Genomic DNA, 26961 nt, shown 5'->3' on the forward strand with positions numbered 1-26961 from the left:
ACGAGTTTTCAAGTTAATGTTGGTTTTCGTCAAAACTCTCACCTATATATACATATACACACACATACATTGTGATGTGACGGAAAACACAACACTTAGGTTGGTGATTTATAATATTGTATTTGAAGGAAAAAAAATGGCATTAGCTAATTAACTAATAATCAGATTAAAATGTAATTATTTTAAATTTTTATATAGCAATACATACTCATATTAAATATAAAAATGTTCATTGTTATTGTGTAATTTTAGTATTTTCTTTCAAATGAAACTCTTAAATTTATGTAAAATTACTTTTTATCCCCCATCATATGTATCATAATATAGTATAAAGTGTTTGACAAACTTGCTTATTTGATTTTAAAAAGGAAAAAGTGTTTGACAAAGCTCGTGAAAAAGCTTCAAAATAGAGGTATTCAAAAGTGTTTTTGTTTTTCAAAAATCAAACAAACAAAATTTTAAAGCTCACCCAAACTCCCTTTAGTCCATTTGGTCACACCTACCATAAAGAGGTGAACTACTATTGCAAGATATGCTACAATGCTGACAAGGTGAAACTACATCTATTTGACTCGTGTATTAGGCAACTCCATTTTTGGCACGTTGGTAACTAATAGGGTTTTGGTGCAATTAGTAACGAATGTTTACCTCGTCTAGTATCTAACGGTGGTGGTGGTTTTATTAGGAGAATGATGATGAAGGATGTGTTATCTGTACGCCTGTTTGCTTAATCAAATTTTAGTGTTGATAAAGATTAAACATGAGAAATAGTCGAAGACGGGTAGTGATCAGTGATGGATGGTCGCTTGCAAAGAGGATCAACCAATGGTTGTATCTTTAACCATATTACAAGCTCTGACATCTAATTTGATATTAATCACATGTTTTGTAATGTAGATCACTGCTTCTTCTTTACGGGCTACACAAATCAGATCTCTTGTTCGTCTTGTGTCTATGAAAAAGGAAATCCAATTAGAGCTAAGCTATTGATGAGCACATGGTATAGGTTAAATGGAATACCATCTAGTAAAATATTCATTATGTGAAGCGTGGTAAGCCTGATATTGTATACTCATTAATAGAAACCCCAAGTGCTAGCATTAAAATCGGGCGAGCATAAAGGTTTTGTGTAACTAAACAACCAAAAACGTCAAATCTTTCATTTATAAGCATTAACTGGTGAGAATCTTGTCTTTGTCTTTTGAATCTTGCAGAGATACGACTATCTATACCCCCATGATATTTATATCTTGATTTTATCATGTTTACTTGAGACACATTTATATTATTGCAAAGGGGTGTCTCTATCGTGGCACATGCTCATCGTTCATGTGAAACATATTATTCTGACACCCCCTTCTTTTTCTTTATTACATGTTTATTATATTAATCTTAATATCTTGTAACATTTACTATGCATATAACATGACTCCACGTTTTTAACAACGTTTGGAAATACCCTCAATATCTAAGTAGTCTTTATGAGTTGGGGCACCAACCCTCCTAACAGATTTTGACGTTCCAGACTTGACTCACCAAAAAACACCATCAAGGTTGAAACCCATCATTGTGGGAACCCTCCCGTGAGTCAGGTATCACACCTAAGACCTATCAATGACAAGTCTTAATCATCACCCAATAACATTAGACTAGAAGGCCATTGCAACATGACTCCACTTATGTTATCTTTGTGTTGCACTTATGTTGTAGATTGTCGCAGTCTAACAAAAAAATAAGAATAATTAAGTGTGCTAATAACCTTAAACTAGTTAGGGCAAGTAGGATGTCAAACCGCAAGAATATGTAGTTAGTGCAACATGCAATTAATTTCTATCATTATGAAGTATGGTTTTCGGTTTTGAAGTGTTGATCACACTAGCATTGGTTTTAGTTTTAAAATGAAACAATCAATAAATCAATTAGTAAACAATTAACAAGAACACATCACACCCAGAGTTCAAAAATGTAACAAACAACAATCTCATGTCATTTAACATATTAATTATTAACAACCGAATGTGGTTAACCAACTAGTCAAACCTTAGGCAACAACAAATGTAAACACAATGCACTGGTAACCTAAGGTTCCTTGACATTATGACTCAATTAAGGGCAAATGCATGCTTCATCACATTCAAACTAACCAGTACAACCCTATGTGACACGTATCACAACAACTGATAAACTTATCATTTTTATTAAAATAAACCTAAAACGACTGAATGCTCAATAATATAAAAAAATCATTGCTCATAGATCGATAATCAACAATTACAAGTAGTCAATTCTAAAATATGAGAAAAAACTATAAAGATTACAATACACTACATCCTGGGTATGACTCGAAGAGACTAGCCGCTCATTATCTTCATTGAATCTTCAATTCGGATTATAAACACCATTAAGATTGATCACTGGATTATTGGAATGGTTGGAAATCACCTCTTGGCTCCTGGAAGCTGTTCTAGAATGTGATGGATATGTTTTTCTCGTCAAAAGATATTATATGCAAAACCCTAATTTTCCTAATTTTCGATGTCATTGCGTATCGCGCTAGGGTCCCACAATGTCCATCGCGTACGACGATGGACCAAAGTCAATGAAGTTAAATTTCCAAGTCCATCGAGTATCGCGGTGGACCAATACCAACCCTGTCGCGTAGCGTGAGGCCTCCTCAACATATGTTCTTCCATTTTGAATTGTTTTGCGTGCCGGTTATCCCAGGACTTCATTTCTTGCTCGCACAAGTTCATTTAATCCGCATTACCAACTTGTGGCCCCTAACACAATAAACATGTATGAAGTACCATAGTTCGTACAATAAATGACTAAAAACATAACACCCGACCATTAACGAATTAATATATAAGCATAGCACCCGGCCATCAACTTATTCTACACAAATCTTAATATTTATTGGTATTTAGGGGCTTCTCTTCGTCCAATTTTATTATAATATTGTATTACAATTTATTCATGTTTTATCCTGTTGTGTTATGCAAAACCATCTCCTAAGGCGTATTGGGCAAACTATATCACGAACTTAGTTTTTGATAGCACATTATATTTGTAGACTAGGATAATGATTACTTTAAATTGGATACACGACTAGAACCTAACGACATACACACAACCTAGTTCCTTTCCTCTCATATCTATAACTGATCAACAGTTTGATGTGGATAAGTCAGTCATCAATACTCTAGGGTAGTGTGTGCCTGTGTGGTATGTAGGAATGACAGACATAATAGAATAAATATTAAGAAGGAATGAATTAAAATTTGTTTGATTGGTCAATAGAATGAAATAATCTATTACACAAGAAATCTCATTCCACCCTCACTTCTTGATTTTTTTTTTCATTTCATTCTCCTTTCACCATACTTTTTTGACATCAACGTCCGACCATCACCACCACCACCATGTAACATCCCATTGTAACCACCACATCATAATATTGTTCGCTTTGGCCTGAACGAACCACCTTTGCCTCAAAGATTTATTTTTGGTTGCCCAGGTGACGACTTCCCAGGAGGTCACCCATGTTGATGATACTCCCACCCCAACATGCTCAATTGTGGAGTTCTTCTTTCATCCACTATCATTAAGCTGATAAATCGTTATGATGGTGAATATATCAAGCCCTTTATAAGGTCACTACGTTGATACTACTCCACACCACTTTGCCTAATGCCACAACTCCAAACTCGACACAGGCACACAGCCCATCCTGACTCTGCATTATATTCAAAAATCAAGAAAAAACGAAACATTCAAGATTTATTTCGTATTTTATCTATTATTTTATTTTTATTTAATGAAGGTTTTAGTTTTAACTGCGATATGCTTTTTTATTTTTTAGTTTAGATACTCTAATTTTAATTTTAGATTTCTATTTATTTTAAAAATATATTCTAATAATATATAAGTATATTCAAAATATAAAAATATAAATTTGTTAAAGTTATATGATTAAATAAAAAATTAATTGTAGGAGTGGGTGATTATGTGACGGTTTGTGGGAGGTTTATAGTTATGGAAGAATTACGGGTTTTTTAGGGGGAAAAAAAGAATATGATGTACCAGTTTGTGGAGGTCCAACGTTATGGGTGCTCTTATGTATTTAAATGTTGATGGTCGGTCGTATTCCTTATTTTTATTTAGTTTTTGTTTAGAACTTTGGTGCTTCATATGTGTTTGTTGATTTCACATTTAAAGATGTTAAAGGTTTATGTTTGAGCATTAAGATAATTTAGGATGTAAACCCGAAAATCAAAGCACTGCATGAGCATGTCGGACCGACTAGAAAGGGTCAAAACTTCACACCTTCATATCTCGAGCTAAAAATGAGTTACATGAGTTATAATATATGAATTTTGAATTTCTTAGCTAACAGAATCAAAATATGGACTTTTGAAATGTAGAATATTAATCACGGCGTCCCCGGCATCAAGGGTGTCTTAAGCCATCAACAACTTGCGTCTTCCAACATAACTTGTCTTCTTTAATATGAGGGCGGTGTCCCTGATGCCGGGCAATCACAACTTGGGCAAAAATTAGGGTGAAAGTCGTTTTTACTATATTATATGGAGGTTTCGACTCCCATTCGTAAATAATTAGTCTTGGGATGTTTTGGAGCCTTCTACATGATTGGAGACACGTTTCCATCGTCTAACTAAAGATCTAAACCTAATAAATGAATAATCAAAGATGAAACAATCATCCTCGGGTGTAGAATTTGTAATTTTTAGGGCTTATGACATTGTCTATTGATTTGAGAACCATTTATGTGTAACCATTTGACTGCCGACCACATACTCTTTTTGGTTCGCTACTATTCTTACCCTAACTAGTTTAAGAAGATTAAGAACACATTCTTTATATTTTGATCGGTTCGTTCGACACTGTTTAAATGCTACATTTTAAATATCACTTAATATCCAGAAAAAGGATTTGTGCAAAAATATTATTTAAATCCAGAAAAGGGATGTGCGCAGTAATCCAATGTACTGTATAGTTTCCTAATTAAATTATATATAAAGAGAAACCTAATTGCTACAGTAGCAAATTTACATATGCATATCTAGCACGTCTAACTTTAATTATTAACATACTAGGTCCCTTTAGTTTTAGCTTCTTTGTATGTGCCAAGGTTTTTTTTGTTCCTATGAGAGATTAATTTTGTGGACACTTAGCTGCTTCACAATATTTTATTTCGCGAACATCTTTAGTAAATTTTTGTTCATCAACATGTGGACCCCTGATATTTTAAGAAAATGCAAGACATGTGTTTCTTTTGGAAAGTTACAGTTTACATCAAGATATTTTGAGAACATGTAAAACATCTCTAAACATTTAAAATGCTTACTTTATATTACGATTTAATTAATGAAACTATTTTAACAATAATAAATTATTTCATAAACCCCCAAAACTAGTTCGTGATCAAATTCATCGATTACAAATCGATTTGACCCAAATTATGAACTCCGCGCTCTATATCTTACAATTTCTGAACCATAATCACAACTTAAAGTATGAAATCTCAAAAGTCAAAAACCAAAATTAAAATAGAATGTCGTTGAAACATCAAGAATCTTCAAAATTGATCAAAATTTATGATTTAATCAATCGAATTGATGGGTAGAAGAATTTAGATTCATCAATCGTTTATGAATTTGCAGAATAATACACTCAATTGAGCTATGATTAGGGTTCAAAATATTACGTTTAAACATTTGGAACAAAACCGAAGACACTATGTACATTTAAACGTTCTGACCAAAACGAACACACTTTAAACATTCAGGACAAAATTGTAAAACACTCAGAACATAAGTTCAGAACAAAACTTAAAGGTTCAGAACAAAAATCTATGAAATTCAAAACAAAAAACTAAGAAATTCATAATAAAGATCTAAAAAGTTTAGAACAAATTTAAACACTCAGATGAAAAACTTTAAACTATCTCTCACTTCACTAATCTTGTAATCATCAAATTGGTCATCGATTTCATCATATGAACATATATGGTACGTATTCTATCAACTGAAATCAATTCCCAAATTTCAATTCAATTTAAATGATGTCAGCGATGATGGTTGAATGGTCGTAACGGTTAATTATGATGGAAACGGTTTGAAAAAAATTACAAATTTTCCACCTCGTATATATACATTGGTAGGTTCATAAAAAAATTAATTAAAAAGTGGCAACTAAAGAACCATGTCTTTTACATTTAAAAAATTAATTAAAAAAATCATATTTAAATGTATAACAAACATTTTTGTATAATCTTATTAGAGATTTTACATATAAACACACGTGGAATCCATTTTCCAAAAAAAAAAAATCGACTGAAAGAGTTAAAAAATATTTTTTAGAAATTAAATTTTTTTATTGGAATGTCTACTACATTTATGCATGGTTCTCTGGTTCATCATTTTTTTGAGTTCGTCATGGAACTCTCCCATATATATATATATATATATATATACTAGACTGGTGCCCGCGCGATGCAGCGGGTGTTTGAACCTGTTAATCATGTTCAAATATAAGTGTTTACGGTTCGGTTAAAACCTTGAAATCGTTTAAATCGGTCATTGGTTTGACTTCTTTTTTCGTTTTCTTTTTTACTTTCGGTTTGTTGGTCGGTTTCAAAATTTTCAAAACGTAGTGAACGGTTGGTTAGCGGTTTATATCGGCAACCAGCCATATGAAGCCAGAAAAGACTGTAAATTAACCTAATTGCAATATGATTCCTTTTGTAATCTTTATTGTTATTATTTCACGTCATATATCTTCCATTAATATTTACCATTTATGTGGCTAAAATTATCATTTTTTATTTATGATCATCTCAAGTATCATATTATGTTGGTTTTAGTTAAAATTGACGATACATTTAAATTATTAATTATTTTAAATTAAATTTATTATTAAAGTTTAAACTGTGAAACCAAACTTGAACCAGGCCGTTAGTAACGATTCGGTTTCAACTTTCAATGGTTGACTTTGGTTTTGGACGACAAAAAATCAGTATTAACGGTTGGACTCACAAGTTTAACTTAAAAACCATCAAAACCGACACTGAACACCCCTACGTAACATATTAATTTATTTAAAAAAAAAATTTACAACAATATCATATCCAAATTAAAGAGAATAAAATGCTCGTTTTTATGGTGCATTTTTTTATAAAAATATTAACGTATGAAAATGCTATAGTCGTTTAAAAATCATGGGTGGGAAGTTAGTTTAAAAGTTAAATTAAAAACATAATATGGTTAAAGATGAGGGACCAAACTTGTAAGTTGAATAGATTGTGTTTAAAAGACATGTTTACCCTTAGTAACACATGTACCTCATGCTTTAAGTGTTATAAATTACTTAAAAATGGGTGTCTTAATTTGCTCTTGTTTGGTGTATTATATATATATATATATATATATATATATATATGGGGAGAGGATCAAGAGAAACTTTTCATTAAATATAAAACTTAAAACTCTTAAAGAATTATTTTTAATTATAAATAAAAAAAATATTTTCAAATTTTTGTTTCTTCCATTTTTTTCTTATATTTTGTTACTCTTCATCGGAAAAAAATAAAAAAAAGTCGATGTAATGCATATATGTATTATTGTGCAATACTGTTGTATTACACATGTGTAGTATTATGTATTTTTATGTTCAATAGTGTTTAATTGTATATATTTAATATTTGTGTATTGTATATATACAGTAGTGTTGTATTATATGCAAAAAATATTAAAAAAATAAAAGTTGATGTAGTGCACATGTGCATTAGTGTTGTATTACAAATATGTACTAGTTTGTATTCGATGTGTGAATTAGTCTTATATTGCATATACACAATAATGTGTATCAAATATATGCAATAGTGTTGTATTCAATGCAATATAACACTATTGCATATATGCACTACACTAACGAGGTTTTTTTTTTGAATAATATCAACATATAAGAATAATGAAAAAAAAGCTACAATTTTTTTTAAGTAAAGTTAAAAATAATTCTTTAAGAGTTTTAAATTTTCTCTTTAAGAAGAGTTTTCGTTTGATCTCACCCATATATATATATATATATATATATATATGTATAGATATATAGAGGATGGTTAACGTACAACAATAGGTTATCGTACATTAGGTACGCGAGACCCTGCACCACCAGATCCTAATTGCAATTAAAACTACGCGGTGGCATAATTGTAATTAAATCAAAAAAATACTTCTCGCACAACAGATCGTCATTTGCTGCAAGCCTTCAACCATAATCAATCATCCACAAAACTAAAGCATAATCAAAATCGATAAACCCATTATCGCTATAGTTTAATAATCTTCAAATTGATCAAAAATTGTTGATTTAATCAATAGAATTTATGTGTAGGAGGCTTTAGAATCATCAATCGATTATGAAATTGCATAATAATACACTTAATTGAGCTATAATTAGGGTTCATGTTTAAACGTTCTGCACAAAAACTTTAAACGTTCTGGACTTTTTGTACAGAACTTCTAAACTTTTTGTACAGAACTTCTAAATTTTTTGTCTAGAACTTCTAGAGTAAAAAAGTTTAGACCAAAATGAAGAAAAAGTTTAAACGTTCTGACCAAAAATGAACAAAAAGTTTAAACGTTTAACTAATACGTTTTGATCAAAACTACAAATTTAAATGTTCTGACCAAAACGAACACCTTTAAACGTTCCAGCTTAGATGTTTTGTACCAAAACTATAGAAGTTCTAACAAAAGGTTTAGAAGTTCTATACAAAAACTTTAGAAGTTCTATACAAAAACTTTATACGTTCTGTTTAAACGTATTATACGTTCTGTTTAAATGTTCAGAACAAAAATCAATTAAACTTTAAAAGTTCAGTACAAAAAGTTTATACGTTCTGTTTATACGTTTTAGGTTAATGTTAATACGTTCAATGTTAAAACCCATAACTCAAACTCAAAATTGATAACTGAAACTTCAAATTGATGATTAATTGGATCAATTTCAAAGTTTAATTGATCAATTAGTTCATTAATTTCAATTTCAATTGATCAATTTGATAAACTAACCTGTGAACAACTCGTGACGGAGGAAGATGGAGTTCACGACGGTAACGTCGATGGTCGCGACGGTGAATACAATCGTTGGACGGTGACGAATTGATGAACGGTGATAGTGAAGGCGTATGGAATCGATGGGAGCAGTGAATCATAGTTGATGAAATTTACAATATTGCCATCGCGTGATTTTGAAATCAACAGTGTAGGAACTCGCGTACGTAATGTACGATTAGGGATTATTGTATTGGATCTTTTATCTATATATATAAAAGGGTTAAAATAAAAATACATAGTTTTGTAGGAAGAGTATAAATAACACAAAATTTAGAGTTAAGAAACTATGTAGCATAAATCCGTAATCATAGGAAACTATTTGGTAGTTTAAAAACTACCAATCTCAACCATTAAATCATAAATCCAATGGCCTATATTGATTCTTACTCTTCCTAAAAAACTATTTCTTTTTATTATAACTCACCCATATATATATATATATATATACTTATTGTATTGGATCTTTTATCTATATATATAAAAGGGTTAAAATAAAAATACATAGTTTTGTAGGAAGAGTATAAATAACACAAAATTTAGAGTTAAGAAACTATGTAGCATAAATCCGTAATCATAGGAAACTATTTGGTAGTTTAAAAACTACCAATCTCAACCATTAAATCATAAATCCAATGGCCTATATTGATTCTTACTCTTCCTAAAAAACTATTTCTTTTTATTATAACTCACCCATATATATATATATATATATATATATATATATAGTTCATAAGGTTTTATATTTAATTTTTTTAGTATCTTTTTTAAATAAAAACACATTAAATTAATAACATCTTTTATGATGTTAACAAAAATTGTAAAACCTGTGTTACTATTTTTCCCCGTTGTAATAATAAGAATTGCTGATATAGAAAAGAATTGTTGATATAGAAAGAGGTTAAGTATTTAAGTGGAGGTAGATTTCAATGTATGTATACACATCACACACTAATGCATTTAAAAAAAACAAAGTTAAAATAGCATTATTTATTTATTTTTCAACAAATTATAAACCTGCATACTAAATAGAAAATTAGAAAATAAAAAATAACTTTTGTATGCGTAATTGATCATATTATTTATATATATAACGAAACAATTTGATTTACTTGTTATTTTGTATATATGATTGATTTTGACACTGTTTTCTTGTGTATGAAGCTGTGAAGTTACTTAGCCGAGTTCAACTTGTCATGAATAGCAATGTTATGACTCAAAGATTAACTAATGTAGTTTTTAAAAGATTAAGTTTTGCAATTTAAAAGGGGGTAGCGGCGCAACTTTTTGCCCGTTTGCCTTCTATTTCGGTGTAATCATTACTTTTCAGTTCTATATTCTTATATTTATATTTTATAAAATAAAGGTTATAAAAATAAATATTTTTAGAAAGATAGAATACAAACAACTACAAATTATCTTTTATTAATTATGATATATTATATTTTCTAAAAATAGATTTGTGTTTTCTAAAAGCTAGCACACACCTAATTCTACTTTAAATCCATATTAATATTGTCCACATAAGATATAACCTTAAACAAAACGTGCTACTTGTCTTAAGCTTAAATCACCCACAAGTAAAAAAGAATAATATTTTATTGATTTTCTTAATATTACAAATAAGTCGTTATTTATTTTGTCATAATTTTTTTTATCATTAATTACAATTAATTCACTACTAACTTATAATCATTTTCCATGCCAATTAGCAATGAATCATATCTTAGTTGGTATTAGTTAGACTGCTGCTTTAAGTTAAATAATTAATATAAGTTAGCTCTACAACAATTAATAATTTATTCTACAGTTAATTATGAGTGTTGCAAAACGTACTTTTCTCTATACCATTTGTACTAAACAAACACCCTTTTGAACTTAGTAAACTAATTACTATTAGCTCTTAACATTATTTACGTACATATTAGTCCCTACAACATTTATTTCACTTACTAGTTTCCACTACATTAATTTATTTTTATTAGTATTAAGATTGTAAATGTTTATAATATCCTTTTCTATTAACTTTAGTAGTATCAATATATATATATATAGTTTTATAAATGTAATAATGCATCGACACTGATAATAATAAATATTACTTTTATGATCAAAGACAATAAACACAAAACGTGAAAAAAATAAATAAATAAAACTTTATAGCTTTTAATTTAATATTTAAAGTGAGACATAAAATGCCAAAAAAAATGTTATAAAGGAGTGACATGTCAAATAAAATTCTTAAAGGACATAAAAGTTCACGGGCAATAAAAAATTATAGTTTTTAATTTAATATTTTAAAGAAATACCATAAAATGCAATAAAATGTTACAGATGAGTAATATGTCAAATAAAATTTTTTAAAGAAAAGTTTAGAGAATGGAGTATAACAAGTAGAGAAGAGAGTACGTTTAGCCTATCAGTTAACTATATGTCAAAAATAAGGATAATGTTGCTAAATATACTCTTACTCCCCGCATCTTTATTGAGCGTGTCTTCTCCCTCAAGTATTATATTAATAAGATTTAAACATTGTTGTTTTTGGTCATTCTATTATCTTTTATTATTATTATTAACACGTTATTTTCTTACTTTTTTTAAGTGAGTTTTTATTTTTTTCAAATAACAAAAAACATTCTTTTCTTATTTAAAATAAAATATTTTATTATTCAAAAAATATTTTTATATACTTGTTTCATTTTTAGACGGTGCTTTTTAAATAGTTTTTAAAGATAGTTTGCATTTCTTTTTAAACAAATTCCATATTGCTTGTTAATAAATATATAAATAAGAAATAATATATTTGCATAATAAACAAAAAATTTATGAATCGAGAGTAAATTATCTTATGTGATAATTAGCATAGAAATAGTGTTTATAATTAAAAAGTTAGGTTTAATCCAGAAAAAAAAAGTTACATATGTGATAATTTGTATTTTTAACACAAAATGGTTTTTATATTCAAAATAGTGCAAAAAATAAATATAAAAACATTTTAAAAAAGTAGTTTAATTGCTTGGGTTGGGGGGTGGGGGGGGGGGGATTCACATCATATATTCATCCAAAGTTATGTTAGCATATTATTTAATTTTTGTTTTATGTTAGTTTTGTTGATATTTTCAAATGAAGAATGATAAGCAAGGGTATGTTTAACGTGACCAAAGAGTAGTTTGTAATTGTATAGAAAAGTTTTAATGTATATTTATTTATTATGTAGTATCGATCAGAACCATAGGTAGACCCGAGGTATGTTGTCCATTTGGCAAATCAAATCACTTTTAGCATCACCACTCTCCACTGTTGCAATCGTCAACTATAAGTAAAGTAATAAAAAAAATCGAAATCTCAAACCTAATGTTCCCTGTTATTAATTTTTGATAACCGAATAATTCATTATGTATATATTTGTGTAAATAATAACTATATTAACGTACGTAATCGAACCAACATTAAACACAACTATTATATCGTTAATGGTTTATAATTAATATGCCATATATCGGAATAACTATGTGATAATTTTTCTATAAACATTATATTAGTTATCTTTTATTTTAATTTTTATAAGTTTAAAAGACTGCTAATATCTAATTACGGTATTTAATACCTTAAATTCATCACAAAAATGCAACGAGACCTTATTAGACATCAAGTTTGAGTATGAAAACAAATTAAGCACTTGGTGATTATGTTCTTTGTAGATTTTGACTAGGGCTTAAATCTTTATACAATATAAACACACTACGAAAATAAATTGGTTCCGGGTTTAGACTAAGGGTGTCACATGTGAAGTTAACAAACTTCATGTGGTTCAATATAACATATAAATGATTTTATTCAAATATCATACGCATTAGTATTTAATTATGTCAGATATCTTAGTTTAATTAAATTGACTTTGTGTCTGGCCAATATAGATTATAATATTCATCAAACAAGTCATCGGAGCAAGGGAGCATGCTTGTTTGAGTTTATTATGGTTCTTGGTGGCAAAGCCTCTGAGTATGAGGGTTCCAATGGAGCAACAACCTCTTGACGGGAGTTCGAAAGGTAAAGGCTCTTTTAAACATTTTATTATTATTATTATTATTATTATTATTATTATAAGGTTATAATGTAAAAGTAATATGTATAACTTCGTGAGCTACCTATATATATATATATAATAAAAAATTACATTTCTAACCTTATAAGTAATTTAAAAAAATTAATTTGATTAAATGCTAAAACTTAAAAGACTTGATTTGTTTGCAAATAACTAATAGATAATCACTCTCGGGTTTCAGATATCAAAGCATAATCTATAACTTGGTTTATCTAGCAAATTGAAAAGTTTCTGAGAAATAAAGTTTAATGCTTATGTTTTAAGGGCATTTATATGACTAAGGAATTCGGCCGAGTTATTTAACGATAAGAAACCGAGTAAGGACCCATCTTAGGATGTTGGCAAGCTAATTACCAATAGTACTTATAAATGCAGTGACTACCATAGTGTAATGAATTCATGAAAGAAAGAAAAAGTTTCTTCGACACATAAATATAAACCCCTAAATTCTACTTAACTCGTAACAAAATAGACGATCAAGCAATTATTAGTTTTTTTTTTGAATGATCAAGCAATTATTAGTGTCCAAACAAGATATAAACCAGATTTAATACAATATGTAATCAAACCCTAAACCCGAGATTAAACAATGGTGAATTTGCCACACATACTCATGATTGATGGTAAAGGTGATTGAACTTGGGAAGCAATCTTGGATTAGATGCCTTAGAATCGATTTTAGACCACAAGTTTTTTTTTTCTTTTTCAACCTTATCATTCAAGAAATGATAATGAACGAAACCCTAACGTGGTTGCTTAATTAGCCATGAAAATTGATTAAACATAACCTTTTGTCAACCCAACGTAAGTAATGGCCATGCCCAATGTAGCCTATGTTATGTACCATTTCCTACACTAGTCATCTAAACAATGGTCCTACATTACCAGCATAAGCTATGCCGGCTTAGTTCTTTCTCTACTTTTATTTCATCTTGATCTTTGGGTACTAATGCAATGACCCACTACTTGTTACATCCTCAACATTACCCGACATATGATAAACACGGACAAAGTAACAACATTCTCTATGGGGAAAAAACTTGGGTTATTAGCTAAGGCTCTTAAATGATCCGGATCAATGGTTAGAGATGAAAATATTGTTTTCCTAATTCATTTTCTAAAAGAAATAAAACTAAGGAGGAAACCAATTTATACACATTTCTAAATATAAACTTCATACTCATACTTTTTCAAAATTAAGATTATTCTTAAATTGTTTAAAACACAAAACATCAACGTTCATTTTTGGTTTTGTTGGACGTTTAGAACATCTCATGCTTTGCTTTCTTCATAAAGGAAAATTATAGTAGCTTAGATTTAAATGTTTTGCTTTATGATAGTTATATGGGCTTAAAAGAGCATTTCCTTTAATAAAACTAATTCACAAAATCATGCCTGATGCAGCAAGCCCAAAACAAAAGGGAAATAAACAAAAAAGGCCAGATTACTAAAAACTATCAACATTGCTCTCGTGAGTGTCGAACTCAAGACCTCCCGCTTACTAAACGGGTGCTCTAACCAACTGAGCTACGAGAGCTGATGTATGTGTTTATGAAGAAACGGACTAAGTACATTATTCTAGCACAAACAAGTAGACTTATTTTCAATAATAACCCTACTTATTCTATTAAAATCTCTCAGTGAATATAAATCATTACAATCGAGTGATCACTCTCAAATAAAAACAAGTTTCCAAAAAACTCATTGTTTGCACTAGTTACATTTATACTCGATACTAAGACCATCTAATTTTAAAAAATTTTGAGTCAAATCTATTACATAATTAACTTTACCTTGTTATTTAAAATTCAGATTATATGGATTTGATATATCCCGTGACTTTAATTCCAAGCTTTTTTATATAGAAATTATAGAGACGTGTGGTTGTGCAAGCCAAACATACAATAGAGGGATGGTGGCTCAAACATTGCCCGACCCTTACGAACGAGGCCTAATACTCTATTTATAGCCTCTTGAGCCTTCTTCTCCAAGCAAGCTGCCCCTTGATGAAGAACATGTAACTTTTGATGATTTGCACCTTAGTTTCACCAATTATCACAACAAAACTAGCAAGTTTCGTCAAGTGAAACTAAAACCTTCACCATTAATCACACTTTTGGCAGGCAACACTGCTAGTTTCTCCGATAAATCCCTACTAAACTCTTACTTTCGCCACACAAACTTCCAACATTCGCCACTCCATCTAACCATCAAACTGTTAATATCATTCTCAAATTTCAAACCCAATATAATCCAAATTATAGGAGTATTGGTTTCTAATACTATCAACTTTAACTCTTTGGTTGATAACACGTCCAACTTTCAATCTGCTATATACCCACAGCTCCCAACTTTCATCTTGTTTGTTTCTACTTTCTATCACTCCCTAGCTAACGGAACACTAACGATGTTAATGCAATAATGCCCATGCTGACGTGGCTTTTTTATACGCTATTTTCTTAAATTAATACTTGACCCAAATGAACAACATTAAAATAAAAGGGACTGTTTCTGACATTACCAAAAACATGAGGGACTCATTTTGACTAAAACAACACCAGAAATAATAATAACACACCCATAGCAGGTGAGTTTCGGTGGAGAGTTCCTTTGCTCTCTCTCCTCTTTCTCTCTCTATAAATTACATCACTTTCTTCTCTGAAATCAAACATATACATACACATATCCTGTATCTATACACGCGCAATCAAACCCCTAATTCAATTTCCCTTGAGACTGCTTAACTATTTGACATTTCTGGATCGGATCGGATGGACCCGAAATCATGGACCCGGTTATCCACTTCAATTTCTTCCTCAAGGCGGTACCAATCTCGATCAGGTTTGTGGGTTTTGTTTCAGTTTGTTAGTTATTGAATTAATTGTGAGGTTTTGAGGTGTTTGCCCAAAATGGTTTCTAGGGTTTTGAAAATTTATATGTTTTATTGTGTTTTATGGCAAGATTATGGTGGATGATGAAATTGAAGTTTGAATTTGTCAGAATATTTAATAATAGTAAAAAAGTTTTGAAATTTACATATTTTATTGTGTATTAGTTGCTTAAAGAAAGCAGATGGTGTAATTGCAGCTTTAGATCTTCTATTTGTATGGAAATCATGAACAGTTTGAGTGTAAAATGTTCAACAATAAGAACAAGTCTTGAATTTGATATGATTGTATTGACTATTGATTTTGATCCTGGTGAAATTAGTTTTGAATCTCTTTTTCATGTGATTGTACTAGGCTTTTGAAATTTTCGTACTTTATTGCGTTTTATGGGAAGATTACGATGGTATCATGGATGATGTGATTGTATTAGTTGGTTAAAGAAATTGGATGATGAAATTAAAGTTTTATTGTGTATTTGTGTTATATATTTCAAGAATAAGAACAAGTTTGAATTTGAGGTTGAATGAATCGAGTAATCCTTTAAAAATTCCTAAACATTCACGTCTCATCTTCTTCACGCAAGTTCAAATCACACTATATCATTTCTGTATAAGTTAGTGTAGAAATTTCGCTACTTTATATGCTTGACTTAAAAAGTATTATTTTTTTCATTGATTTTGATGCTTGTAAAACTAGTTTTGAATCTCCTGTTCATGTTTCCGAACAGATCCATTTCATCTAGTGGAAGAAACTGATGGTGATGAGTCGAGGCCCGAGTACTTGTGCCCGTTCTGTGCAGAGGATTTTGACATTGTGGGTCTTTGCTGTCATATTGACGAGGAACATACTATTCAAGCAAAGAACGGGGTATGATTATGAAATGCAAAAAAGTTTATAAATTTATGTGGTGCTAAAAGCTTTTATGCTGTAAATATAGGTATGTCCGATATGTGCAAAACGTGTTGGAGACGGTTTGGTGAGCCATATTACTATGCAGCATGGAAACCTTCTTAAGATATCCTTTTATTAAACTCATTTCTTTTCAACAGGTCGGATGCTTTTCTTGTACGTACATGGTTTGCTATTAGGGTAATGTTATGTTCATATTATGGTTCTTGTTTTTGTTGTTTCTTGACTAAATGCCACGTTCAACGCAAGAGGAGGTTACGTAGAGGTGGATCAAATTCTACTTATTCGATTTTAAGGAAAGAGTTACGAGAAGGAAATTTACATTCGATTCTTGGTGGTTCGTCTTTCTTGGGCATGCCAGCTGTCAACACGGAGCCCGACCCGTTGCTGTCTTCTTTCATGTACAATGATGTGGACCTGTCACGAGATCAAACTCGTTCATCTGATGTAGAAATGTCTGTAGTTGAAAGCTCAAGTAAAGATTTCGTGTCAAGGTAAGTGGAAATTTGTTTTCTAGAAATTGTTTTCTTCTTTATTGCGATCTTTATCCATTGCTAGCAATCTTTGTAAGAGGTGCCAAGATGAGGTGTGTTTGGTAATCGTCAATGCGGGTTTTTTTATGAAGCTTTAATTTCACCCCTTATACTATCAATAAGATATACTTTTAGCCCATTTAAGTTTTTAATAATACGCTTTTCTCTCATAACACGTGTTTGCTAACTTAAAAAAAAAGATCTAAATAAACAGTTATGTTTAATTTCTTTGTCAACATATGGATATAGATTTTGTTGAAAACCGAGTTGTGTTCAAAATAAAATATTTTTTGGTATTCTAAACTAGGGCATTTTTTTATCGAGGACGCTAATTAGATTTTATCTTTTGGATACTTAGGGACGCTAATTATTATAATTTTTGGACAGAATTACAAAGATTGCCCTTTATGTTGTATCAAATTTCATTGATTGTTCTTTATCGTCAATATGGAATTGCTTTGTACGTTACGTTTCCAAATCCAACAGCGTTTATCACTTTATCCTTTGACTCTAACCCCGTTAGTTTTTCTCGTTAAATCTGGTGATGTGCAAAGCACATGAGGGCAAATTGATCTTTTCAGCCATTTGTTTAAAAAACATTTAATAATTATAACTCAAAATATGATATATATATTAAAACCAAAATATATTAAAACCCTCTCTCTCAAACTTTCTCTCTTTCTTTCACCACCACCACTATGACCATCACCACCCACCCCTACACCACCGCCAGTGGTGGTGAGGAAGACCGTGTTAAAGGAAGAGAGTTTAAGAGGGAGCGATTTGGTATTTTGGTTTTAATATATGTATATATATTTATATATATACATATAATATTTTAGTTTTAATTATTTTAATGTTTTAAATACAAATGGGTAAAAAAGATCGATTTGCCCTAATGTGCTTTGCACATGATCAGATTTAACGAGAAAAACTAACTGGGTTAGGGCCAAAGGAGAAACATTGTTGGATTTGGAAACATAAAGTACAAAACAGGTCAATATTGATGATGAAGGCCAGACAATGAAAGTTGATACAAACATGAAGGACAATCTTAGTAATTCTGTCTATTTTTTTTTCTTAACTATGAGAACCCGTCACATAGGTCTCAACTAGTACCCTGCATATCAATGAGGCCATGTGTACCTAATAATCTTATTTTGTTTCGACTCATTTGTGGTGAAAGTAATCCAGGTCAAACCAACTAAATTATTTTGTGATTTTATTCTTTACTTGCATTAAAAGTTTGCACATTCTATTGTTATGGTACTTTTTTGTAATGGTGGTTTATTGTTTTGGCATATACATTTGTTTGTTGCATTCTGTACATTTGAATGACATTTCGATGATATTTATTTCAGGAGTGAGAAACAGGAGGTTACCGGTGAAGATCAGGAGGAGAAGGCTAGGAGAAGTGAGTTTGTGCAAGGGCTGCTGATGTCATCTTTCCTAAATGATGAGTTATAAGCACCTACAAAAGCATCAAACTGTTACATAATCATAATAATAATAATGTTGTCTCCTGTCAAGTTAAGTTAAAAATCTGTAAGGGAAGAGAGGTACTATGAGCTAAATTTCCAATAATCAAAGGAATGGATGTCTTTTATTGTATTTAATACTTATATATAATAGTATATATATGCTTTATTATTGATAATAGATGAGTGCAAACATAGGATTTTAATTTGAGTCATTATCATATATGCTATCAGTTTTCATAATCAACCTTGGAAATTCAGCCTCAAAAAAGTTGAATTCTCGAGTTGGAACTTTCAGTGGTTGAAGTCTTCTTTTCGAAATTTCATCCGAAGTAGAAAATCACAAATCATTGATCTCTTGTCGAAGTTAAAATATTGTTACTCTCAAGGTCTGAGATGAAGATTCAGATACTTGGTGGATGAGTTGGTGAAATATATGGGAGATATTCCTATTATATACTTGCTCGGGGCATTCAAAATCATGACGGGCCTGAACGTGGGACCCCACTGTTGCGTTCCTTTTGTCTGTTGCGTTGTCAAACCTTCGTTGTCTCAATTTGTCAAGAGATTTCTAGATGAGGGGAACAAGAGTTGTTTATTTGCATCAGTAATCTACCTTTTGATCTACAAGTGTTGTGTGGGTTGACTTTTAAAAGTTTTTAGGCATAATGATTTAGATGTGTCATTACAATAAACCATGAAAATGAACAAAGAAAAGCTAAGCTATAGTGGTTTATATTATAAGTATTCAACTTGATATAAATATATCCAATAATGTGCCAAAAATTGTTACATCTCAATGACTTGTGTGTGATTGATTTTCCATCCAGATAATGCTTTTGAAATCAAGACACGACAAAACATTTCAACTTTAGGTTCCTTGGTCTTATTGCAAACTCAAAAACTACTTATCATGGTAAAATTGTCACAAGTACTCTTGACATAAATGACTGACTAGTGTCACAAGTGGTCCATTATTAACTTATATTGTATCACCTCACCTCACCTCACCTCACCTCACCTCACCTCATTACACATAGTTCGTTTATTGACCGAAATTTATATACAGAAAATTTATGTAAAAACACTGAAGGAAATATCATATTTTCCTAGCTATACTCAAGCATAGCACATTATGCATTAAAAACTAGAAAATACAATATTTTAAGATACATTTGTTTACACCTGCTAATAAACATAGTTTGTACAATAACTAAACCATATCAACAAAGTTCCATCACTAAAGAAAGGCCATCAAATTCATCATCAAAAAGCCCCAACATGGACTCTTCCAACTCATTTCCTCACCATTTTTTAACTTCAAAACAAAAAAAGATTATGTCAATTTTACCTATCTGTTTTACCTTACCACCTACAATCCTCCTTTCATCTCCAGAAATCATGGTTCTTGAAGAACACAAAATCCGGATGATACACGTTTAAATTCCGCAACCAGTTTTCAGTCGAGTTCATCAATGAGTTCACTTTTTCCGTTCCATGGGCCCCGCTTTGCGTCCAATCAGAACTCTTGAACTTGTAAGCAGCAAGTCCAAATATTGGCAATGTGATCCTAGCATCATCTACTTTGACTACAGTTGACCCATGATGAGGTGGCTTATCTCCTTCCATATCTGCACCACACAAAACCAAGAACCTTAGATACACACTAATGAAGCAAATCATTGCATAAAAAAACCATGAACTTTAGGTCAACCGATCACAGCCGACATAAAAAGGTATGAACTTTAGGTAAACCGACCATGCCTACATAAAAACGTATGAACTTCAGGTAAACCAAAAACACAGCACACGCCACATGAAAAGGTGTGAACTTTAAGACAACTTGTAACATCCTAAATTTTATAATATTGAATAAAGAAAGTTACGTTTAGTGATTTCGCGTTATTAATTAATTAATATCGAGTTAAGAACGGATCATGGACTTAGATTAATTAAGGTGGACTAAGTGGTAATGGGCTTTAGGTCCATGGGCTTCAAGGGGTATAAATACCCTCTTAAACAAACCTAAAACCTTAAACCCTCATTTATATCCATCCAAATCTCTACACACTCAAAAACACACACCACCATATTTCGGCCGAGAGAAAGAGAGGTGAGGTCCGAGCAAGCACACGCGATTCAAGATAGATACGAGATCTAGAGTTCCTAAACAAGCTAACCAATATCGAACGAGCACAAAAGGTAGGTTCTTGACCTTTAAAGTTTACGTTTTATTGAACGTTTAGCCTTGAAGCTTGAAACGGTGATAGATCGGGTCTAAACGAAACGTAAAGTAGCGAACTTGATTCTAGGACGAACCTAGTAAACCCATAAACATGTACGGTTCGTTTAAGATAAACCGAAGATCTTGTATTGAACGTTCGTGAAATTAAAGGTCCAAACTTTACGTGTTTTCGGGTCAAATCTTATCCAAAAACAACCATAGGAATGATCGCGGGTTAGTCAAATACCATACCTATGGATTTCTCAGTAAAACGATGATGATTTTGGGGGATTAAGATTGAACAGAGGCACAGCTGGGCAACTTCGCCTGCAAGCTTAACTTCGCCTGCAAGCTAAGTTCGCCCAGCCATAACTTCGCCTGCAAGCTTAACTTCGCTTGCAAGCAAGTTCGCCTAACTGATAACTTCGCTTGTTGACAAGTTCGCCTATGATTAACTTCGCTGGACCCCAAGTTCGCTGATGTCTAACTTCGCCTGCAATTAACTTCGCCTGGTGATAAGTTCGTTTAATGTTAAGTTCGCTTAACACTAAGTTCGCTTGATGTTAAGTTCGCTTAACACTAAGTTCGCTTACAGTAAGTTCGCTTATTACTAAGTTCGCTTAATGATAAGTTCGCTGGAGTTAGCAAATTGGAAAATAAATTAAAAACCTAATGAAAAATGTGTTAAAACAGTTAATGGAAATAAAATTTTTCCAAGCTGACCTGGCAGCTCGACCTCAGCCAGGGGCTCTGCCCCTTAGACCCTGTTAGGGGCTGCCGCCCCTAGACCCCGCTGCCAGGGGCGCTGCCCCTGGACCCCCGTTCGTTGTGGGTTATATAAAGATAGAAATACAACATGAGTAGTAGTAGTTATTGATACGTGTAAATATTATACAGTTAGCCGTGCACAACTCAAGAAGGGAATAACGATTAACGGAGAGCGTAACAGGATTCAGGTGAGTTTCTAGCCCCACTTCCTTGTTATGTTTTCGGGGCTGTGTGCATACTCGATGTGATAGTTAATACACTTATCTTAAGTGATAAGTGTATGCCTTGTATGATTTATGTATGATGATTGCTTGACGGTGCGTGAACGATCTTCGGATATTGCATGAACCGTCAGGTGGTAGTTAAGATATGATTGATAAGTATGATGAGAGATATGATGTATGTATGAATATATGATGTATGCATAATGTATGTATGTTATGATGATGGTACGTAAACGCTCTTCGGAGATTGCACGTATTGTCAAGGAAAGTATGTATGAACATGTATGGTACAGTTACATGAAACAAAGGGACCAGACCCTAATAATATCTGTGATGTTAGGGACCAGACCCTTATAATATCTGTGATGTTAGGGACCAGACCCTTATAATATCTCTGAGGTTATAGGGCGAAAGGCTCTTTAAAACGTATGATTATGTATGTAAAGAAAGTATGAAGGTAAGAATGAAAGTATATGCACTTATGTGTGTATGAAAGAAAGTTAAGAGGTTAAGTATGAAATGTAAGAAGGTATTGTATGATTATGTAATTAACTAGAACTCACTCAGCGTAGCTGACTTTTAGTATGCACGCAGGTGAGTAGAATGAGGCAGGTAGCTTGAGGAGGACACATGGCAGAGTTGGACGAAGCTGGCGTCTGAAGATTTTGCTATGATGTTTTATTTTACAAGACTATGATTTGTTTTTAAATGACTATGAATGCTCGATAAGACAAGAATTATGGTTATGGAATGTAACGGTTTGAATGTTTTTAATGTTCCGCGAATGTTTTAATTAACTCTGATATTTAGAACTGCGTTTATGAGTAAATCCAACACGAAAGTAGGGCTACCGGTAACGGGGCCTTACACAACCGATGCAAAGGTGTGGCCTTTAGGTCAACCGAGCACACCCGACATAAAAAAGACACGAACTTCAGGTCAACCGAGCACACCCGACATGAAAAGGTACGAACTTTAGGTCAACCGAGCACACCCAACATGAAAATAGTGTTGTAAACTATAGGTCAACAGAGCACACCCAACGTAAAAAATGTATGACCCGTATGGCTATATAAATAATTATATAAAAAGAAAGAAAAAGATAGATAAAGAGGGATACTTCTTAATGGTGTTGATAGAGAATGAAAAGTCAAGAAACTCGCATCAAGATTCTGCAGAGACGGGCCAACGGGGATTCTGTATATGGGATACCTGCAAAAACACACATATAGCTTGGGTGGTTAGAAAACAGGATAAAATCATAAAATGATAACCAAGTTTCAATATTGTTCCAATAAAGTCATTCACATTGTTCTCCAACTATAAAAAACCACTAAAGTTTCATTAGCATTTCATTTTTTTCATAATTGTTTAAATTGAATGACCTTAAAATGAAACATATATAAAACTTTATTATGATTTATTAATTTTTTTCCTTCAAAATTACCTCCTAGTTCAAGTTAAACTTGAAAAAAATTCACTGAATAGTAACCAAATGTCATATCTGTTTTATTTCACTTAACTATGAAAAAAATTAACATTTATAAAAAGATTCAAAACAACTGAACAATAGCGAAACTTAAAGTGGTTTTTATAGTTTAAAGTAAAACTTACGTGTGATTTTAGTGAAAAACAAACACACTTGGTTACTTAAAAAAATAATCATGCTAAAAGGGTTATGTTTAAAATTTGAACTAACCAAGCAACAGAAACCCAACTTGATCGAGTCAGATCACAGCTACGATACGTTTTCAGTTCTGGAAACTTCGATGCAAGATCTGATATCTGTTAACGACAACACACAAATCAGCAGAGTAAAAACATGCTGCAAATCTAAGTATTTCAACCCCTCCTGAAGAGATATTTAATATATAACAAATGAGTAGTTTTAAACCAAAATATGAACACTTCAAAACTGTATTAACATCTACTTCATATTAAAAAAACCCTGCAATCTAATGACAATATAACAATCTTGGGAAACCAAAATTCATAACTTTAAAGGAAACAGTATAACACACACACACACACACACTTGAACAAGTTACCTTGTCGGCTAAAGGTGCACGATGATACGGTAAAGCACGCTCAAAGTATTCAAATATTAAAAGCCCGGGAGGATTTCTAATCTCTCCTTCCTCTGTAACCTCATTTCCCACAAGCATGTCACCACTTCTAAGCTTGAGCTTATTAAAACTCTTGGTAACTGAACCAACATTGTTTTCTTCAACTCGAGGCTCATAACTACCATCACTGCTAGTGGCTCTTGATGACCCGGAATCACTTTCCTCACCAGGCCTTCTGTTCAAAAATTGTAAACAAACCAAACTTTCAGTGAGCTGTTGGTGAGAAGTTAGCATATGCTCGTTTATTGGTTTTAGCTCAGTTATGTCCGTTCATCTATGTCTAGTTTCTATGTTTATGCTTAGTTATTTTTGTTCGTTGGCGTTCATTTATGTCCGTTTGTTAATATATTCATATAAATTCTTTAGGCTCGTTACAATTTAGTCCTTTTCTTTTTGTTAAAATTTTAAGAACAACAAACTGTTGTTCACATTAACTTTTATTTGATTTAGCTCAGTTATGTTCATTCATCTATGTCTAGTTTGTTACGTTTAGTTATGTTCAGTTGTTTACGTTCATTTATGTCTGTTCGTTAATATATGCATTTAAATTCTGTAGGCTCATTACAATTTTAGTCCTTTTCTTTTTGTAAAATTTTAGGTACAACAAACTGTTGTTCACATTTACTTTTTATATATTCTAGCTCAGTTATGTCCGTTCATCTATGTCTAGGTTGTTCGTCCATTTACATTCATGAATCGTTCATTTATACCGTTAACAAACAAACATAAACAAACATGAACAAATTCATATTCTTAATAAACAAACACGACAAAAGAACCCTGTTCGTGTTTGTTTGGTTCGTTTGCAGGCCTAATAAGAAATTAAACACACTGTTAGCAAATAAATAACAAAAACGCTCACCTTATGGTGGCTACAGGTGTCGACGGATCAACATATAGTTGAATAGCCGACAAATACGGCACATAGTATTGCACAACCGAATCACTTTCATTCAACACGAGAGGAACTCCCGCTCCATACGCACTCCATTCCTTTAAAGATTCCCAAAGATCTCCAAGTATAAAGTACGGGTTGCAACCATTTTCTTGATTCCTCCATCCCTTCATGCTAGTCTACATATATCACATATAAAACATGTCAAAAATCACATTTTTACCTGTACGGGTGTTGTAAAAATCGCGATTAATTGCTAGTCTCTACCATGCCGACTTGTCGCTGAATAATCCCCATTTGTACAAAATCGGTCAAAATTGAAATATATATGTATATTTGAAAAGTTACATATAAATTCCAATCCGATTAATCACTAGTCCATACCCCACCGCCCGACTAGCGTATGGCGATTTCTACAACACTGTACCCCATTTTATTTAATAAACTTAAAGATAAGTTTATATCAATGCCCACATTAGAATATAATGTAAATTTAATGATTAATTATTATATAAAATACAGTACAAAATAAGTAACAATCTTTAATAAGTTTGACATCAACAAGTTCACATTTTTATGAAATACCCAACAAAAGAATACTTGAAAATCAAGAAAATGATGACTTTCAACAAGTCTAAGCTCAAAAACACATTAAAGCAATAAACTTTAACATCAAGAAACCATGTTTTGACAATAATACCTTGGGGAAATGCTGAGCTGTAACAACCGGAGTGGTGTGTTTCATGAACCGATCCAAATTAGTAGTCGGGTCATTCACCAAATTAGACTCCGATTGGTGTTGTTGTTTGTCTTGCTGCTGCTGCTTTTGTGGTTGTTGTACTTTGTGCTCCTGTTGTTGTACTTGCTTCTGCTGCTGATTGTACCTTCTCATCGCCGGTGGGCTGTAGAATCTGTCCTCTCTGACCCGGATCCGACCCGAATTAGACATACCGGTTTGAAGTGATGATCTGGATTAATAATAATAATAATAACCCAGATGGGGTATGATAATAATAATAATATGGTATTTTATTACAGATGAAACGATTGTGGGTGTTTGTGCATGAAATTGAATTGGGATTTTAATTGGGGTTGATCGGAGTTTGATAAATAGATATAAATGAATAAAGATTGAACTATTATTATTATTATTAGGGTTTTTGAGAGAAGAAGGTGGAACGAGAGAGAGAAATGGGTTAATGGTTTGACGAGTGGAAGACAGACGCAGCAACCAGGCAGGCAGGTTGGGGATTAAGATTAACCGACTTATTATTAACTCAGGGTCTTTATGATTATTACCACTGATTATTACCACTAGGTAGATATAGATTGATTATTACCTTTTACCGAACTCATTTCAATGTGTGTGTGTGTGTGTGATTTTGCTTTTTTAAGTCAAAGTCAAAAGGGAAGTTTTTTTTTTTTTAAATTGTTTATTATGACTTTTTTAGAAGGGGTTTTTTAAAAGTTTTTGAATTTGTTTATGTGGTTGGGAAAACCAAAAAGGAACACTCGTTTTTAAAATATATGTAATGGATTTTGAAAAGTTGAGGGGTGTAATAGGTAAATCAAACACAATAAGTTAATAAGTTATATTTTCCCAGCTTATCAAAACCTTCTTATTTTGCCTTGTTGATAAATCTATAAGTCTTTTTTGTTTGACAAACAACTTAT

General features: G+C 31.7%; 2 protein-coding genes and 1 non-coding gene across 4 annotated transcripts; 1 reads left to right on the plus strand and 2 right to left on the minus strand.

Annotated features, from left to right (window-relative positions):
* Positions 1–14706: 14706 nt before the first annotated feature.
* TRNAT-AGU (transfer RNA threonine (anticodon AGU)) lies at positions 14707–14779 on the minus strand. Its single transcript has one exon. It is a non-coding gene; the product is annotated as a tRNA-Thr (tRNA).
* A 1030-nt stretch (positions 14780–15809) lies between these two features.
* On the plus strand, positions 15810–19194 carry LOC143612220 (protein DEHYDRATION-INDUCED 19 homolog 4-like). The gene is made up of 5 exons (XM_077086256.1): positions 15810–16083; positions 16858–16997; positions 17068–17145; positions 17277–17533; positions 18934–19194. Exons 1-5 carry the CDS (start codon positions 16014–16016, stop codon positions 19037–19039), a joined length of 651 nt encoding a protein of 216 aa, XP_076942371.1. The 5' UTR covers positions 15810–16013; the 3' UTR covers positions 19040–19194.
* A 949-nt stretch (positions 19195–20143) lies between these two features.
* On the minus strand, positions 20144–26521 carry LOC143612224 (uncharacterized). Of its 2 annotated transcripts, none has more exons than XM_077086260.1 (6): positions 25988–26521; positions 25255–25466; positions 24315–24564; positions 23966–24051; positions 23387–23478; positions 20144–20681 (listed from the first exon to the last, which is right to left on the minus strand). In XM_077086260.1, exons 1-6 carry the CDS (start codon positions 26234–26236, stop codon positions 20437–20439), a joined length of 1134 nt encoding a protein of 377 aa, XP_076942375.1. In that variant the 5' UTR covers positions 26237–26521; the 3' UTR covers positions 20144–20436. The 2 variants fall into 2 exon arrangements, with proteins under 2 accessions (XP_076942375.1, XP_076942374.1); XM_077086259.1 differs by having other exon boundaries at positions 24315–24567.
* Between the last annotated feature and the right edge of the window lie 440 nt (positions 26522–26961).

Source organism: Bidens hawaiensis, unplaced genomic scaffold, assembly GCF_021521415.1.
Source record: "Bidens hawaiensis isolate Kalapana, Puna unplaced genomic scaffold, B.hawaiensis_p1.1 tig00033930_1, whole genome shotgun sequence".
NCBI classification, from domain to species: Eukaryota; Viridiplantae; Streptophyta; class Magnoliopsida; order Asterales; family Asteraceae; genus Bidens; species Bidens hawaiensis.

Bases quoted from the DNA above. Each gene is read 5' to 3' on its own strand.
- LOC143612220 (XM_077086256.1), top strand. From the start codon at position 16,014: ATGGACCCGAAATCATGGACCCGGTTATCCACTTCAATTTCTTCCTCA. The intron at 16,084-16,857 runs GTTTGTGGGTTT...GTTTCCGAACAG, and splicing joins GCGGTACCAATCTCGATCAG to ATCCATTTCATCTAGTGGAA. The intron at 16,998-17,067 runs GTATGATTATGA...CTGTAAATATAG, and splicing joins CTATTCAAGCAAAGAACGGG to GTATGTCCGATATGTGCAAA.
- LOC143612224 (XM_077086259.1), bottom strand. From the start codon at position 26,236: ATGTCTAATTCGGGTCGGATCCGGGTCAGAGAGGACAGATTCTACAGC. The intron at 24,568-25,254 runs GTGAGCGTTTTT...ATTTTTGAACAG, and splicing joins ACACCTGTAGCCACCATAAG to AAGGCCTGGTGAGGAAAGTG. The intron at 23,479-23,965 runs GTTAGTTCAAAT...GTGTTTTTGCAG, and splicing joins AGTTGGGTTTCTGTTGCTTG to GTATCCCATATACAGAATCC.